The following is a 17227-nucleotide window of genomic DNA, read 5'->3' as shown; positions in this document are numbered from 1 at the left end:
AGGAGCAAGCCCGCAGATGGAAACCAGCTCCTACATAAGTTTGCTGTGGAGTCACCCCTTGGTGAATCTCCTTCCTGTACTTCTTCCCCCCAAATTTGGATTCATGAATGTATTAAAAATAATATATTAATTTCAATTTAGATTTGTAACCATTCCATATTTTAATTCAATGCTGTCACATGGTACAGTCATTTAGAGCACATTAATAGTAAACTCAGAGTTATTGATAACGCATTGGTGTCACATTATATATAGAAATCAATAAAGCAATTCCTATTGATATCATCTGACCAAGAGCAAGCTCAAGCATGAATATCTCAAATAGAGATATTTGGCTTTTCCTGTGTCTTCTGCAGTCCCCATCTGTCTTTTGCATGGGTCTGAATCTGTCAGACAGTTGCCCAAATGCTGCTTTATCTGTCCCTATGTGTCTGTGTCTGTATGTCTGTCCCCACCGAAGGGCTTTGCTCTCCATGGGATAGTACAGAATGCATCCCATGGAGGATTGAGGGATACTTTACCAAAATCTTTAATGGTATCTTACAAGGGATTGTATCATTGGCTCCAACTGCTGACAACTGACCCATATAATGAACAAACCAATGCTATCAAGTGATACCCATCATCACTGATGATCCATATTAATTTTATACGGATTTTCAACATACATTGGCTGTTTTCAGTAAATGATTACCATAACACACTTTCACACACATGCATTACCCTTGGGTCTGGGACATGGAAGAGTCCATAACTTAAGATTACAGCCACTCTTTTGCTTAGTCTGTAAAGGGAAATCCAAGGTCAGGAAGATTGGTCCTTACCTTGTTCTCTGAAAGGCAAGTTAAGCAAATGGGCTCAGCACAGTAGGACAGCAGTCTTAGAGTCTTCAGAGAACTCAAGGTGGACTATTAACTTGACTGTAGGGTACAGCAAAAGTTTCAGGTTCTTAGGCTATAAGTGATATTTTTATCACAATATATGACCACAGTACAGCATTGCCTAGTATCCTAATCATTTATTGTAAATAGCTGCATAGCAGCCCATGGGTGGAAGAACATTGCAGCTCACCCATCCATCTCCTATTTTGGATATTTTAGCATTATTAAGAATTCTGTGCTTGTATGCACATTGAAAAGAACCATTTCTTTTCTGTAAACTGTTATGTGCAGGGATCCACAGTTAGCCCCACAGTTTGCATGTGTTCAGACTTCTGGATGTACAGTATGCCAATCACTTGACTCCAAGAGAGGCTGAGCAAAGTTCTAGTTCCTCTGCCAGAGGTGAGCAGTGCCTGGGAAGATAAACAGTAGCCATGTAGAGAAGCCTGGGACGGGAGGGGTGGTGCCTCCCGGGAGAGGGGTGAAAGTTTGCTCAGAGCAGCAGATATGGGAGCAAGGACAAGCGGCCACCGAGGGACAAGTCGAGAAAGCTCCGCAGAGCTTGCTGGCAAGCTGACCGAGGTGGGGAGAGCAGTGAGGAGCCGGAGCTTCTACACTGTGTTCTGCTACACCAGCTTATCACAGGGAAAATACAGGGAAAAAATAAATACCTCTATTTATAGAGGTAATGACGGGGCAGATGATGGTCGCGGACATTTATTATAGACCAAATGTTTTATCCATTTATTTAATTTGTGTATGTGTGTGTTAATGTCTGTGCTCGTACATGTGTATGTGGATGCATGTACATCAGAATGTCTGTTACTTGACTTGCCCTGGTGCTTGACAGCCAGGCTAGGCCAGCTGACTGGTGAACCCCAGAGATCCACCCATTTTTGCCTCCCGAGCCCTAACTTACAAGCGCATCCCACCATGACTAGTTCTTTTACTGCGTTCTGGGGAGCAAACTCGGGTCTTTGTGCATGCAAAGCAAACACTGCATTAAGTCACCTCTACTGCTCCCAAGTGACATATCAATGCATTGTCAACCGGGCTGCGGTGAGATTAAACCCAGATCTTGTGTTAGAGGCTGTCAGTGACAGTGGGCACCGCAGACAGTAGTTCAGGAGTGGGCGCCCTGTGGGCTTCAGAGTCGGCACTTCTGAAAGAGCTTGGCATGTGAGCTGGTATATATGGGAGCCTTCTGGTTCAGATCTCTTGAGATCCAGTTTAGGCCTTGCCATTTCTCAAGTATGAACCGGGGTCCTTTGGAGCCTGTTCTGGAACTAACTCTTGTAGACCAGGCTGGTCTCGAACTCACAGAGATCCGCCTGCCTCTGCCTCCCGAGTGCTGGGATTAAAGGCATGTGCCACTACCGCCCAGCCCGGGTCCAGTTTCTTAACCTCCTTTCTCCCCAGTCATTGTTTGGCCTGTAGAGTTACGTTCTCAGGCTGTGACAGAACACTTGGCAAAAATTACTTAAGGAAGGAAGGATTGATTTGGGCTCAGGTTTGAGAGGATACAGACCTTCATGGTGGGGAAGGCTGTGGGCAGCCCCATGGCTTTGGAAGGCTGAAGCCTCTGCTTGTCAAATGGCACTGCCCAGGGAAGAGAGGGAGCTCAGGTCAGAACCTAAGCCAATTTACAACGGTCCAGCTCTACTGCTACAGCCTTACATATTCCAGCCAGGGTAGGTGCCTGTCCAAAAGGATCCACCACCCCTCAAAACAGCTGGGGCCCAACTATTAAAATCCCAGAGTCCCTGGGGCACATTCCACATACAAGCTGCAGCAGGGTCCATTGCTGTGAGGGCTGAGGTAACACTGTGATTGTTCTTTCAAAGGCCCTCAGTATGTAGGGGCCTTGTTTGGGCCTCTCTGCAATGGCAGTGACCTTAGAGACCATTTAAAAAAAACACAAAACACTAGTCCTGTTTGCCAGACTGGAAGAGAGAGGGATAGAATAAAGAAACACACTGTGGAACAAAGCAAAGGAAGAGCCCTGGGGTCTCTGAACCCAGGAGTTCCCAAGGCCCATCAGAGGCTGTGTAGGGTATGGAGGCCAAAGGGGAGATGGCCCGACCTCCAGGAGATGGGAGACACTGGCACAATCTGGAGGGGCAGAGTCAGGTTCACGGCCAGGAAGATGGGCCCCGGGGCTTAATTCTTAGGCCAGTGGTCAGTGGTCCACCTGGTCTCCCTGACCGGAGCAGGAAGGAGTAGCGCCAGCCTTGTCTGGCTGGGAGAGAACATTCTTACCTCCCGGGGAGTTCTCCACGCACCTCCCCATCTCTCCCCCTGCGTTTTCATCTCCTCCCCCGCACCTCCTGTGATTTCTCTCTTCTAGCACCTCAGCTAGCTGAGTGTGAGCTACAGGCTGTGGGGTGCAGCGACACCACCAGCTTCCCCAGCCCTGTCACAGTCCCAGAGACTGAGGCTGTGGTCTGCGAACACGCGGAAGAGAAGACAAGGTTTACCTGTGACTATTTCTCCAAAATAAATAAATAAATAAATAAAATAAAATAAAAAAAAATAAAAAAAACTGCTCACGTGCCCGGCTCCAGCCTTGGCTCAAGCGGTGTTGGTGTGAGACAGCCCTTCCCAGAGCCACAAGGCTCAGAGACAGGCTTGAATTCAACATGTGGCAGGGACATGCCCAGCAGCTTCTCACCCGAACATGGGGACCAAGATCTGGGGGGCCAACTCCTCATCGCTGAGCCTCCCCCACCGCCAGGGTGCTCTCTGGAGACGTGTTGTGTCGCTGCTGTGCGCTGACTGTTCCAGACAGCGCAGGGGAGGCTGTGGGGGCGGCTGGCACACCAGGCTTAGGCAGCTAGGGCCTGCCAGCTTCTGCCTTTTCGGGAAGCCCACGCAGGCGCTTCCGCTGGCCTTCAGGGACAGATTTCCTGTTGGAAGGGTGGTAGCCCTTGTACTTCTGCCTCCAGAGAGGAAACTGCAAAGCCAGACATGTGTTTGTGTCCACTGAGCAGGACAAGAGGCCACGACTTGTCCTTTAAGCGGACTCGAGCTCCGCAGCACAGCGTGGGCTGCGCTTGCTTGGTTTTGGAGGGCGCTATGCGTTATCTCAAGGCCGGTTCTGAATCGCTCCTTGTGTGTTGGGAACTTGCACTGATCTCCAGGGAAGGGAGGCTGTTGCCCTTGTGGTAGGGTTGCAGACTAAGATGTACTCATTCAACACCACGCAACTTTGTAAGGAGACACTTCATATCAGATATAGGTCTGTGTGCTCAATACAATTGTCCAACAGATGGCGCCAGAGTGTCTTGAGGAAGGGATTCTTACTTGCAGAAAGTGCCTGCCAGGATGGGTTTATTATGGTAACCCTGTTGAAAGGGCAGAGTCAGTTTCCGGAGAATTTTTGCAAGTGGCATACCTAAGGGCAAATCTCAAGCCAGTTCTAGAGCTGGCTCAAGTAGCAACCCCCATACTTTGTCGCTAGGAAGGTTTCCCCACGTTGGTCACTCTTCATATCCAATTCGACCTTCCTCACTCTTTCTGTCTCTGCTCTTCTCTGGCTCTGATCCAGGCCAGGGATGAAAGGCGTGGTGTGCGTAAGGTGGGGTGCATTGGTGCTGCCGTTATGTGTCACACTGTATTTCCAGGCTTAGCTTCCGCTGCATCCTGCACGGTGAACAGGGAGAGCTGGCTCCAGACTATCACCAACCCAGGGCGGGGCTCCTCCCATGCAGAGAAGGGACTTTCCAGTCTCCAGAGCCCTTGGCTTCTCAGCCATCAGTTAAAATGCCTGTTACCCAGCAGGCACAGCTCACTTTGTGGCTGGACAGCTCCACTCTCATCTGAGGACTGGAGTACCAGAGCACACACATAGAGACCAGGGAACAGTTGAGGTTGGTGGCGCATGCATTCAATCCCAGCACTTGGGAGGCAGGGACAGGTGGATCTCTGTGAGTTTGAGGCCAGCCTGGTCTACAAAGCGAGTACCAGGACAGCTGGGGTTGTTATACAGAGGAACCCTGTCTCAAAAGGGAAGGGGGGAGAAAGCCAAACTTAGCTGTCATCTGTTTTGTGTGGGCAAAGAATGATAGATGCATGTATAAATGATTGAAGCCAAAGGAAGAATAATACTCGTGCTACACACAATTCTGAGATTCCAATAAAGTACCAAAAAAAAAACAAAACACCCAACCCTTTACTGGGACACTGTTGTGCCCATTTTGTTCATGTGGTCTGGTCTATAGCTGCTGAAATTTTAAAGGGCTTCACTGAGGTCCAGTGTACACCTGACAACTCAGTGCAGCCTGATCGAAAGGTGCATAACTGCGTAACCACTGCCACTTGCAAACGGGCTGTTTCTGTCATCCAGAAAGTTCTTCTGGCCATCCCTCCTCCCCTACCTCTGGTCTAATGCATACGGTTGAGTTTGTGCCAGAGCAACAGGGCTGAGTCATCATATCAGAGATGAAATGGCCTACAAACACCTAAAATATGTCCAAACGGGCATTTTCTAAAACATGTCCTACGAAGTATTTCCCAACAAGATTTTCCTGCGGTTCCCTTCATCTCTCTGCTTCCCTCCTCCATCAATGCCAGGGAGGCCTGGCTTCCCCAGAACCTTTCACCAGTGGCATTTCTGGTGCAATGTCTCTGACAGACTGTGTGGTCCATAGAAATTGCTTAGGTATCTCTAGGGATGGGGGGACTCACCCAAAGGGCACCCCATTCCTTCGTGGATTTTTTTTTATTCAGAAATCTTTAAGAGTTAAATTTGCCCTCATTATAACCCGACCCAGTGATGTCAAATCTGTGTTCTGGAATGATTCAGAACACACCCGCTAGAGATGTTTCCTTGCCTCTCTAATCTTACCCCTGCTCCACAATGCCTGGGTCCTTGTAAAATTCCGCTGCTTCTCCTTACTGCCAGGTGCTTGGAAACAGCCTCCAGAGGCTCCCTGGAATGCCACCTTGGTACCACCAGCTGCAGTGGCCTGACATTTTGCCACCACTGAGAGGGGTCTTTCTTGCCTCTGCGTGTACAGACCCCTTAAGTGGTGCTGGAAAAGGTCGCATGGTGGTTTGAATGAGATGCCCCTATAGACTCAGGCATTTCAATACTTTGTCCCCAGTTGGTGGAGATATCTGGGGATGCTTAGGGTGTGTGGATTTGTTAGAGGAGGTAGGAGTTACGTCACTGAAGGCAGACTTTGAGAGTTTAAAGGTTTGTGTCATTTCGAGGTTGCTCTCTCTGCTGCCTGCTTGTGGTTTGAGATGTGAAGTCTCAGCTCTTCCTACCATTTGCTGCCATGATTCCCTGTCTTGATGGACTCTTACCCCTCTAGAACCATAAGCCCTTGTAAGTTCTTCTGTAAGCTGCCTTGGTCAGGGTGTTTAGTTACAGCCATGGAAAAGTAACAAATACAGGTTGTGGATTCAATCAATGTCCCAGAGGGCCTTTCTGACAAGCAGAAGACAGCCAAAGCTATCTGGAGCCCTGGAACTTGGAAGTGATAAGAACAGAGACACTTGGCTTGGACTAAGGTCTTCCTGACACTTACAAACCACAGGACTCAGAGGCCCTTGTGAGAAGTGTGGTATCTACCTTTAACCTACTCTCCAGCAGCTCCAGGCCCAAGTTTCAAGCCAGTTGCCCACTGGCTCCCTGGGCCTGGCCTCTCCTGAAGGGCTCTGGTTTCAGCTGCTGTCCCAAGGGGTATTCTTGGGTAAGAAAGATGAGGCAGGCAACAGCTGTTCCTCCTGGAGCCTGCAGCTGGGGACAAGAATCAGAGGACTTTGCCCCTTCCTTTGTGGGCTTTGCTGAATGAGAATCGTGGAGAAGCCTGTGGCATCTGTGATAGCTCCATGTTCTCATCAGCAAGGAGGGATGGGGTGTCCTTTGTGCACCCCTTTCAGGTGCTGGGACACATCACCCCCTCCAGGCTGATCCTGTGCTGTGGAGAATACCAGAGGAGGGGAACGGGCAGGCTTACCTTAGCCCTTTATCCTCAATGACTTCCGTGGGACTTCAAGTTTTAGGAAATTGAATCCAGTATGCATTCCAACACATTACCCCTAGGCCAGCAGTGCACTCGGGGATGAGGAAGGAAGAGAAGAAAGGAGGGAAGGAGGAAGGAAGTCCTAAATATATCCCTTTTCTAAGTGTCAGAGGAGATGAGTTGACTTTCAGGCAACAAACGACAGGGCAAGGCAGTCGGTTGCAAAACTCAGCATCATCACACAGCTGCCAGCAGAGTCGGAGGAGACAGAGGGCAGACCCCTTTGGAGCCTGGAGTGGGAGGGCAGGGAGGGTCTAAGGAGGAAGGGGGGAAAAGGACCTTGCCTAGAATAACTAGTTTTTAATCAGCTTAGTGAATTGGGCTTGACGTATCTGGTAGGAAAGATTCCTTGTACATGCGAACTAAAAAGCCACATTGTTGTAGGAGGCTGCTAGTCAGCTCCCAGCTGCTTAACCCCGAAATAATCACACAGAAACCATATTATTTGCAATACTGTTTGGCCCATTAGCTCTAGTTTCTTACTGGCTAGCTCATACATCTTAATTTAATCCATTTCTATTAATCTGTGTATCACTACAAGGCTGTGACTTACTGGCTAAAGTTCTGTCTGCTTCAGCAGTACTCCATGGCTTCTCTCTGACTTCGCCTTCTTTCTCCCAGCACTCAGCTCAGTTTTCCCCACCTAGTTCTACTCTGCCCTATCAACAGGCCAAGGCAGTTTCTTTATTCACCAATGATATTCACAGCATACAGAGGGGAATCCCACATCACCACATAGGATGGAAAAGGGAAGAGAGACTTGCCTCAATCCTCAGTATTATTGCCAACCAAGAAAATCTGGAAGATTCTCCTTGGCCTAACCATACACATAATCTTCTGGCATTTCTTCCCTATGCTAAGTCAGGCTCCTGGTGGGGAGGCCTGGCTTAACTTCAGCATGCTGCTAAGTCTGTATTGATCTCATCCTATGTGGCCGTGACTGAGGATGTGTTTAGGGTTACAATGAGTTGACTTTTCATTCAGTGACTAAAGCAATAATGGAGGAAGCAGATGTGGGTCCTTTAATATGTATTTTGCTAGCCACTCTTGATTCTAGTCTAGCCTCTGGTTGTCTATGGCCTTGACACATGTAAATTTTATTCTCATCTTCAGAACCCAATCTCCCTGGCAAACTTCAGTATTTTTATACAGCGTGGAAAAACGGACAGGGAAAGATGGTATGGCTTAGGGGACCCAGTTAGAATCATTTCAGTAGTTAGGGGTGATACGATGGTGGGTGTTATTTAGGGTGGCCCTTTGGGACTTCGTTAGATGAAAGCAGAAAGTCATTTCTACCCACGACTTAAGTATTACACAGAGTTTAGCGATGACCTTTTGGAGCCAGTGTTGAGTGTCTTCTGTCTTGCCCTGTAATTGACAGGAACAATAATGACAGAAATGCTGAGAATTCCTTATCGTCTGGACATCTGTAGGAAGGATGGATGGTTCAGTAGTTGCGTATGTATCTATAATTTTCTCTTCTCAGGATCCTAACGAGGCAAGATTTTCTCTGTCCTTGTTCCCAGGAAACAAGTATGAAATCAAGGTATACACTGGCGACGTGATGGGGGCAGGGACAGATGCCGATGTCTTCATCAATATCTTTGGAGAGTATGGAGACACAGGTAATGGTCTGAATCATTTCCTCACAAGTCGTGCCCAGTACTGCTTCCTAGAGCAGCTTGTATTCTATAATCCCGGCTGAGGAAGGCAGCTTTAGCCCCTCCCGCTTTGGTCCTTCTGTTGAGTGCCTCTCTTGTCTTCTTGTGCTGTGATTGGTCATGGTTTGTCCTGAATAGTAGGTTGTTGGTGAGGTCAAATGTATATATGTGTCATAGATTTTCTTTCTTTTTTTATTGTTTTTATTGTTTTATTGAGCTATACATTTTATAGAAGGGGAGAGAGGAGGAAGGAAGTGGTGTGATAAGTTTTCAAAGCGCTCTCTCTCTCTCTCTCTCTCTCTCTCTCTGTGTGTGTGTGTGTGTGTGTGTGTGTTGATATTCAGAATAAGTTATACCTGGGTTTGGACTGATTAAAATTGAATAAGCTCAAATTTCCCATCTTCAGGGATTTATTCTCACTTCATTTCTCTGTTGTCATAAGCTCTGTGCTTCTGTGGGTTGCCGTGGGGTATAGTCTAATTTAGTGTAGCCAAGGAGGATGGCCCAGAGTGGGGCTAAGGGATGAAAGAATGCTTGGCAAAACAGAACTACACAGAGATATAGCTGCAGGTTCTGGGAAGAAGTTCAGGTCACAGGCTGAGACCGGAGGTTTGCTCTCCCTTCTGCCAAATTAGCAGAATAACACAGGAGATGTGTGAACGCATCAAAGGATTCAATATGGATTGCTGGACTTATAAGGAAGGAAAAAGAACACTGCAGGTGCCAGGCATGAAGGAGAAACTCAACCCCTGAGTATTAGCTATGGATTGTTACCATAGCTCTGAGAAGGAGGAGGGGTCACAGTCACCAATCTAGAAGACAGGTGTTTATGCTCCTTGGGGGTCAGAAAAGAAGGTGTAGGTCCTGAATGAGGCAAGAGATTTGAAATTAGAACCACACGTGAAGTCTGGGGCCCCTGAGTCACAGGAAGAGCTTCAGTGAGAAGGCAGAGCAGTAGCTCATTGGCACAGTCACTGCGTCCCTGTTGGAACTCAAAACTGCAAACAAAACAAAACAACACTGAAAACCTATGCTGCACAGAGACTTGAGGTTCGACTGTCACACTAGATGTGCGATTTCGAAACTCACCTCTTCCCACACAGAGTATTTGGTTCAAACTGGTTATGATGGCGCACGGCTTTGATCCCAGCACTCGGGAGGAAGAGGCAGGCTGATCTCTGTGAATTCTAGGTCAATTTTCTCTACATAGTGAGCTCCAGGTCAGTTGGGGCTGCGTAATGAGACCCCATCTCAAAACAACAACAGCAAAGCCAAATTAGAATACTTGATTCATAGCAAGTAAATCTCCATTAGCGTTCTGCAAAAATCTTTCTAAGACTATGTGAGATTCCCACAGAGGAAACGCTGGAGCGAATTTGTTTTCCAAAACAATAAGACTCTTAAGTACACAAATCCACCACAATGAAGCCTCAAACTGCACAGCAACCGGAATGAAATCCCCAGGGGTTTCGGATAATGGAGTGATGTGGGCTAGCCTATAACTTAAGGTATTTTAAAACTATTAACCACATGAAAGAAAGAACTGAGGAAGGCACAGCACCATCAAAAACAACACATTAGGAAAAATAAACAAAACCACAGGAAGTGAAAACATGGTTCGTAAAGATAAGCATCTTTGCAGGTGAGTTAAACAATGCAATTACAGATGCTGAGGAGAGACTTATTGAACTGAAAGTATATGAGCAAAACCCTCAGATGGAGCACAGAGAGACAGGGTTGGGAAGGAGGCAGGAGGAGCCATGAGAGCAGGGGAGAGAGGGAGGCCTGACGGAGGTTGAGTAGGCATTCTAGAAACAGAGGATATGGGGCACAGGTAAGAGGAGATTTTCAAAGAGCTAATGGCCGAAGGTTTTTTTTTTTTTTAAAGCTCCAACAGATCTGAATCATCAGTTTCAAATGGGTAAATGACTCATTGAAAAAAAAAATCTATGATGGAATCTACATCACCGTGTAAAAAGAAAAGCAAAGAGAAAGATCTTAGAGGAAGTAGATTTGGCAGGTCACTTTGTTATAAAAATACCACTTAGATGGATGGAAAACTCTTACAGTCAACAACAGAGGTTATAAATTCATGTAATCACAGCTCCAGTATTCTCAGCAAGGATGTATGTCAACCAGTAATTCCATACCAGAGAAGCCATCATTCCAGGCGAGGGGGAAGATTAACTGTTTATTCTAGCAAAAAGAAATGGGATGTATGTGCTCTACAGCCAGGCTTAAACAGCCGTTAGTAGGCACTGTTGGACGCGGTGACTCATAACTGTAAATCCCAGCACTCGGGAGACTGAAGCAATAGAAACAGGTGTTTGAGGTTAGCTTGGGCTACATATTGAGTTCAAGACCAGCCTAGTTTACATGTGAAGGAAGACCTCCATCTCTCTTTCATACACAAGTGAACAAAATATTGATAGCCATGTAGCAAGTCTAAGTAAGCATAAAATATAACATATTTTATATATTTATATACCATAAAATATAACAGTGACTAACACAAGGGACAAGAGGAGTGTCTACCCAAAACATTTAAGATTGGTATTTGAGAAGGAAATTGGACAAAGCATTATGAAGATTTTGTCCATTACCCATCCCCCATCCCCAGAGAAGTTAAACTGTGAACTGTAGGCTTCATTAAGCTAAGTCTGAATAGTAAAATTATAACCGTGAACACCAAAAGTTGGAATGCATAATCTATAAGTGAGAAGAATAAAAGAGGATAAAGATCCAAACTCTCAGTGGATCAAAGCGAAGCAATGAGAACACATGACTGACAGCAGATGTAGGTTTATCGGTCATCACAGGAGAGTCTGGGAAGAATAGACAGTCTTGCTGGGCACGCTTATAACCCCAGCACTTCGGAGAAGGTACAGGAGAGCGGGAGTTTGAGGTCAAGCTGAGCTATTAACATGATTCCCTTTCAAAAAATGATACTCTTATATTATGTAAAAATAAAGAAAAAAATCCAGCAGAAATATACAAGAGGAGAAATTTGGGGATGAATCAGGCAGCATGAAGTATTCTGGGTAAATCTGGGTTGCATGCCCTGTGAATGTCACCATATGTCCTAGCCTGGACCTTCAACTCAGCATCCTATAAGGTTTGATTGTCTCAAGGACTTGCAGAAGCCAATTTTAACCACTAAAGAATGAGAGTATCTAGACTCTAGACCCACAAATTGTTTATGTAAAAATCTACCAAATAGTTAAGAAATAGTTACTATCCATCCTCAATATAAATAATTTTAAAGAAAAAGAGGTCATTCGTCTACTTCATTTTATCAGTTTTGATGACAATATCAGGCAGGTAAAATTAAAAGAGAAATCAATAGTTTATATTCATTTATGAAAGAACCCCCCAATTCTAAATAAAATATTAGCACACTAAATTTGTAAATAAACATATGGATAAGAAGTCAACAGTAATTTAACATTAGGCAACCTATTCACTGATTTTATTATAGCAGATATTTAAAAAGAAAAATAGAATTATCCTAGATATATTTGAGTTAATTATTATTTGTATTCATTGCAATACTAGAAGGCCTAAAGCAAGAGGGGAAAAAAAGACATGATAAAGAAATAAAAACTTGGCTGAGTGGTGGTGCTCACCTTTAATCCCAGCACCTGGAAGACAGAGGCAGGTGGATGTTTGAGTTTGAGGCCAGCCTGGAAAGAAAGAAACCAAAAAAAAAAAAAAAAAAGAAAAAGAAAAAGAAAAAGAAAGGAAGGAAGGAAGAAGGAAAAAAGGTTACAACAACTGAAGATGAAAGCCAAGACTTGTTCTCCCCTCTGCTTCTCTCCCCTCCCCCTGATCTTCCCTTCTCTTCCCCTTTCCTTCTCTCCTCTTCCCTCTGTCTTCCCTCCTCTTGTTCTCTCTCTAAGCCTTCTGAGCTCCTGCCTAAGCCTCCGGAATGCCAGGATTATGGGTATGTGGTACAACAAGCCACTAACAAGCTTTCATTTGCATAAGCAACATCACCCACCAAATCTGGGAAGATGTATTTAGGTTAAAAAATCATCAGAATCAACAAAAATCAAAGTTTGCTAAAGATAGTAAATTATAATTTAATAAGAAAAATTACTAAAACAACAAACAATTTAAATGTTTAGTGTAAAAGCTTGCGATTTACACCAGAAACTAGTACAGAAGAATGACTCTGAAGGGGGAGGGCTTTCGGGGAAATACAGGTTTTTGAAAGATGTGCAAGAATATACAAATAAATGAAGAGACGTGTTCATAACAAGAAAGGACCCAAACTCGCTAAGATGCCATGTTTCCTGGTCCTTTCATAAGAGCAAGGCTACTGCAGTCAAATTCCTAAAAGCAAGCATCCAAAGCTCAGGCTACTATTAAAATATAGAACCATAAAGAGCTAAATATCGCCACGATAACTCTGGCAAAATGGATAACTCTGGAGCAGGGCTGGTGAGATGACTCAGCAGGTAAAGTCCTCGCTGGCAAACAGGACACCGTGAGCTCTATTCCTGGACCACACGGTGGACAAAGAGAAGTGACTCCTGCAGGGAGTCCTCTGCCCTCTGCACGCACACACCTAGGAGCCAGAGTGTGCTGCTCCGTCCGCACACAAACAGGCAGATGTGACCTGTGGAACAGGGGTGGTCTGAGCCATAGTACTGACGGCAGATATTTGCCCTGCCTGAAACGAAGACAGTGTAGATATTTTTAAAACGTAAGCTACGTTTATCCAGTCTGTTTAATGCACGGGTGAGAGACACCTGTGCCCTGTCACGTGGGAGGTGGGAGGACACGGCGGGTTGGTTCTCTTTCCATCACGAGGGTCCCAGGGATCTAATCCAGATTGTCCAGCTTATTAGCAAATGGCCTTGTGGACTGAACCATCTCTCCAGTCCAGTCACAGAGCCTTAAAAACTAAAATAGTGTGATGTGAGAAGAAAGACAAATAAAATTGCCCGATGGAGCAGAATAAAGAATCTAGAAAACACAGAATGATAGCATCATAAATAATAATTCTGAGGGCAAAGATAAGATGTTTAATTATTGGTGTTCGAACAATTGTCTACCATCTGATAAAAGATGAAATTAGATTCTTATCTTTCACAATACATGAAAATAACTTCCAGATGGGCTAAAGACTTAAATGTGAAAAAAAATCAGAATTTTTGAAAGTAGTTTTAAGATCTTAATTTTTAATGTTAACCTTAATTTAAGGATGAAATTTAATAAACAATTTACCAAAATCACATATATATTTTACATGTACTCCCATGCACGCACACACATGCATGCGCATGCACACATGTCAAAGAAAATAACACAGCAGTTATTTTTTAAAAATGGAACAGAAGATATGAGAATAAAAATGACTGAGGCACATTGCCTTTTTTTTAAAAAAAATGACAGCTGATATAAATGTATATGCATCATATAGTCAATCTCTCAAAAAAGTAATGAAGTGCAAAGTAAAGTCACAATGAGATACCATTCTACACAGAATAAAGATCTGAAACTACAGATGTTAATAGTGATTACGGGCAGTGGAAATCCCCATGTGTTGCTGGTGGGAATTAACAACCAGAAAACCTTCTGGAGAGCGGTGCTGCCTGAGAAACCAAAGACGAACACACAGCAGATCAGCAACCATCTCTGCACGTGTGGGTGTAGCACGGTCTTTATCAGTATGTAAAGGAAGGGCACAAAACTTTGCAATCATTAAGTCAGAAACAACCCAGATGTCTGCCGGGAGAGGGAAGCAGAATGGCTCTTTTGTCCCGCGGCTCTGATAGGATGGTTAATGAACAAACTGTCACCAGCCCTGGGTCATCTGCGGGGTGCTCTCAGCAGCCTGCTGGTAACCAAGAAAATGAGATTCCACGAGGACCCGCGGTGCTGACAGCGGAGGAACGGCGGCCGTCCTAGCCGTGGTGGCATTGCCACGGTGCGGGCTGTGTTCCCGGGCTGCCGGATGTGTGAGAACGCAGCAGGTCTACTCACTCGCACCCGGTGACGCAGACACTCCTGTCGGCCTCACTGTGAAGATGAAGGACTCGCGGTGGTGGAATGTGTACCCTGCTGCCCTCCGTTATGCAGGAATCAGAAAAGGCCACATGTGACCCGTGTCTCTTAAAGATGCGTATAGATGCTAATGATTCTGGGACAGTCCACACCAAGATGGAGCGAGTAGGAGGGAGAGATGAGCAGCAAAGCCTCACACATGTCTACTGGGTTTGCTTCTCTTTTTAAAAAAGTGAAAGGTCTAGATGTTAGAGAATTGGCTCAGGCCTTCACAGAACTTGCTGCTCTTTTAGAGGACCTGAATTCTGTTCCGAGCACCCACATAGCTGCTTACAACCCTCCGTGACTTCAGTTCCACGGGCTCTAGCACCCTCTGTGGCTCCCTAGGGCACCAGCCACACACATAGTGAACTTACATATATGTAGGCCAAAACACTCACACACATAAAATAAAAACAAATAAATCTTTTGGAAAGTAGCGGCGGGGGATTATAAATAAATATCTGGAGCAAACTAGACAAAGTTAGCAATTGCTACACCTCTCGCATCTTGGTGATGAGTATCCGAATACCGGAGATTATTTGCTATAATTCTGGATGCCAAAATGTAAATTTAGAAACGAGAGACCATGGAAAGATTTAAGCAAAAAGTTGGCACTTTGGTGGAACAAGAAAGCCTAACTTGTGCACTCGTGGTCACCGGAATGTGACAACAGAGAAGGGTAAAGCAGAGAAACAGCTTAGGACGGGATGCTAAGCTCCCTGTTCATTGCCCACAGGACTTCAGACACATTCTCTCATTTCTAAGTCTTTGTTTCTCCATTTGAGGACCACGCTAATAGTGCATCCTTGTTGGATCCTAGCAGGGTGTACGAGATAAAGATCCGTGTCAGACACACACAGTGTCTGCTGAGAGTTGTTGGCATGGTGTCCGGGACAGGGGTGAGCAAATACAGCTGGAAGCCCAGTAACGGCGGCGGCAGCAGCAGCAGCTGCCGCCCTATGCCAAGTGTCACGCTCACTACTCCAGGTTAGAACAAGCCAAGATGGAACCTCAAGTCTTAGGATAGGGGCACAGTTTGGTTCACAAGGGCAAAGGCTGCAGTGAGAAACCCAGTTATGAGACCCAGGTACCCGTCACACAGGAGGCAAACTGGCTTTGCCAGAAGCTGGAAGGATGTTAGGAACCGTTAGATCGTGGCAGGGAGCCGCCCTTGACTTTGTAAGAGCTCTTTCAGTGGGTGGACCATTAAGGCCTCCAGGTCTTCTTTCTTCTCTTCTGTTTCCATCTCCCCCCTCCACCACCCCTCCCCGGTAACTTTCCTGTTTCTGTGCACTCAGGAGAGCGTAGGCTGGAAAATGAAAAGGACAACTTTGAAAAGGGAGCTGAAGACAAGTTCATGCTGGACGCCCCGGATTTGGGGCAGCTGATGAAGATCAATGTGGGCCACAACAACAAGGGGGGATCTGCAGGCTGGTTCCTGTCCAAGGTAGGTCCAGCTGCTGGCCCGCAGTCCCTGAGGCATGGGGGGGGGGAACGCCTGGCTTTCCGCTGGCCGTCCATGCTGCCCTCCTAGAGGCCTCCAAGACTGGCCTTGTTAAAGCTTCTAGAATCCATGGGAGGCCTTACCCTTTCTCAGGAGTGGGTGTGGGTATGGATAGGAAGGAGGAAGATATGGGAGGGGGAGGGAACGGGAGAAGAAGAAGGAGGGGAAACTGTGGTTGGTATGTAAAATAAATAAAAAGTTAAAAAAATTCTAGAATCCTAATTTTCTCATCTTCTCCAGCCTTGCACAAAGCTCCGGACCCTCCTCCCTCCTAATTGCTTGCTCTCTCTCTCTCTCTCTCTCTCTCTCTCTCTCTCTCTGTGTGTGTGTGTGTGTGTGTGTGTGTGTGTGTGTGTGTGGTTCCCCTCATCTGCACAGAGCAGAACCCAGCTCCATCGGGCTATATAACAATGATGGAAGTCACTCCGTAACTAAGTGTGCATTTGTCACAGAAGACACCCCCTAGTGACCTAAACATGCTGGCTTCAAGGCCACGCCCTTACGTCACTCAGGTGTCCTGAGCCTGCCTGGGAGGAAGTGAGGGCTGTGTAGCCCAGGGTCATCTGAGGCATCTCTGGCCCATCTAGAAAGGATAAACACAAAATTGCCCCTGTTTGGCCATTTCCCCCTTTCCTCCATTGTAGCGGGCGTCTTATCCTTTTTAGCCTTTACATTGGGAAGTCTTGCCTGGTAAGGTGTGTCTCCACAGTCACAGAATATAGTTGACTCAACCATGAATAGGCCCCTTCTCTGCACTTAGTCTCCCCTGCAAGGACTCCTCAGAAGATCTGCTTTCCTTATTATGGGCTTGTTGGTAGGTGGGAAATATTCCTTCCAGATAACGGTTCTTGCTTTTCAACATGTGTGTACGTGTGCCCCCCCCACCAAACAAACCAGCCAACCCCTATGCTGTATGCTTTCACTGGTCATCACAGAGTACGTCTGTCTGTCTTTCCTGTCTTACTTTATAGCGGGGTCCAAAATGCACATTTTGGGAGGCACTTCTAGCTCTTCAGTATGTTCTAAAAGACAAGATGTTACCAACCCAGCTTATGGTTGTTTTGCTGGGGAGCTTTCATTTATGGCCACCTGCAT

At 46.0% G+C, this 17227-nt stretch overlaps 1 protein-coding gene across 3 annotated transcripts in view; it reads left to right on the top strand.

Annotated features, from left to right (window-relative positions):
* Positions 1-17227, top strand: part of Loxhd1 (lipoxygenase homology PLAT domains 1) — a 153733-nt gene that overhangs the window by 24916 nt on the left and 111590 nt on the right. For all 3 annotated transcript variants that reach the window (XM_085676398.2, XM_085676399.2, XM_048419540.3), the window contains exons 5-6: positions 8440-8538; positions 15927-16075. In XM_085676398.2, coding sequence (XP_085532524.2) covers positions 8440-8538; positions 15927-16075 — 248 coding nt within the window. The remainder of the gene's footprint in view (positions 1-8439; positions 8539-15926; positions 16076-17227) is intronic.

Source organism: Myodes glareolus, chromosome 13, assembly GCF_982192425.1.
Source record: "Myodes glareolus chromosome 13, mMyoGla1.1, whole genome shotgun sequence".
NCBI lineage: Eukaryota > Metazoa > Chordata > Mammalia > Rodentia > Cricetidae > Myodes > Myodes glareolus.
The sequence above is the reverse complement of the archived record's forward strand: the minus strand, read 5'-3'. Positions and strand labels throughout refer to the sequence as shown.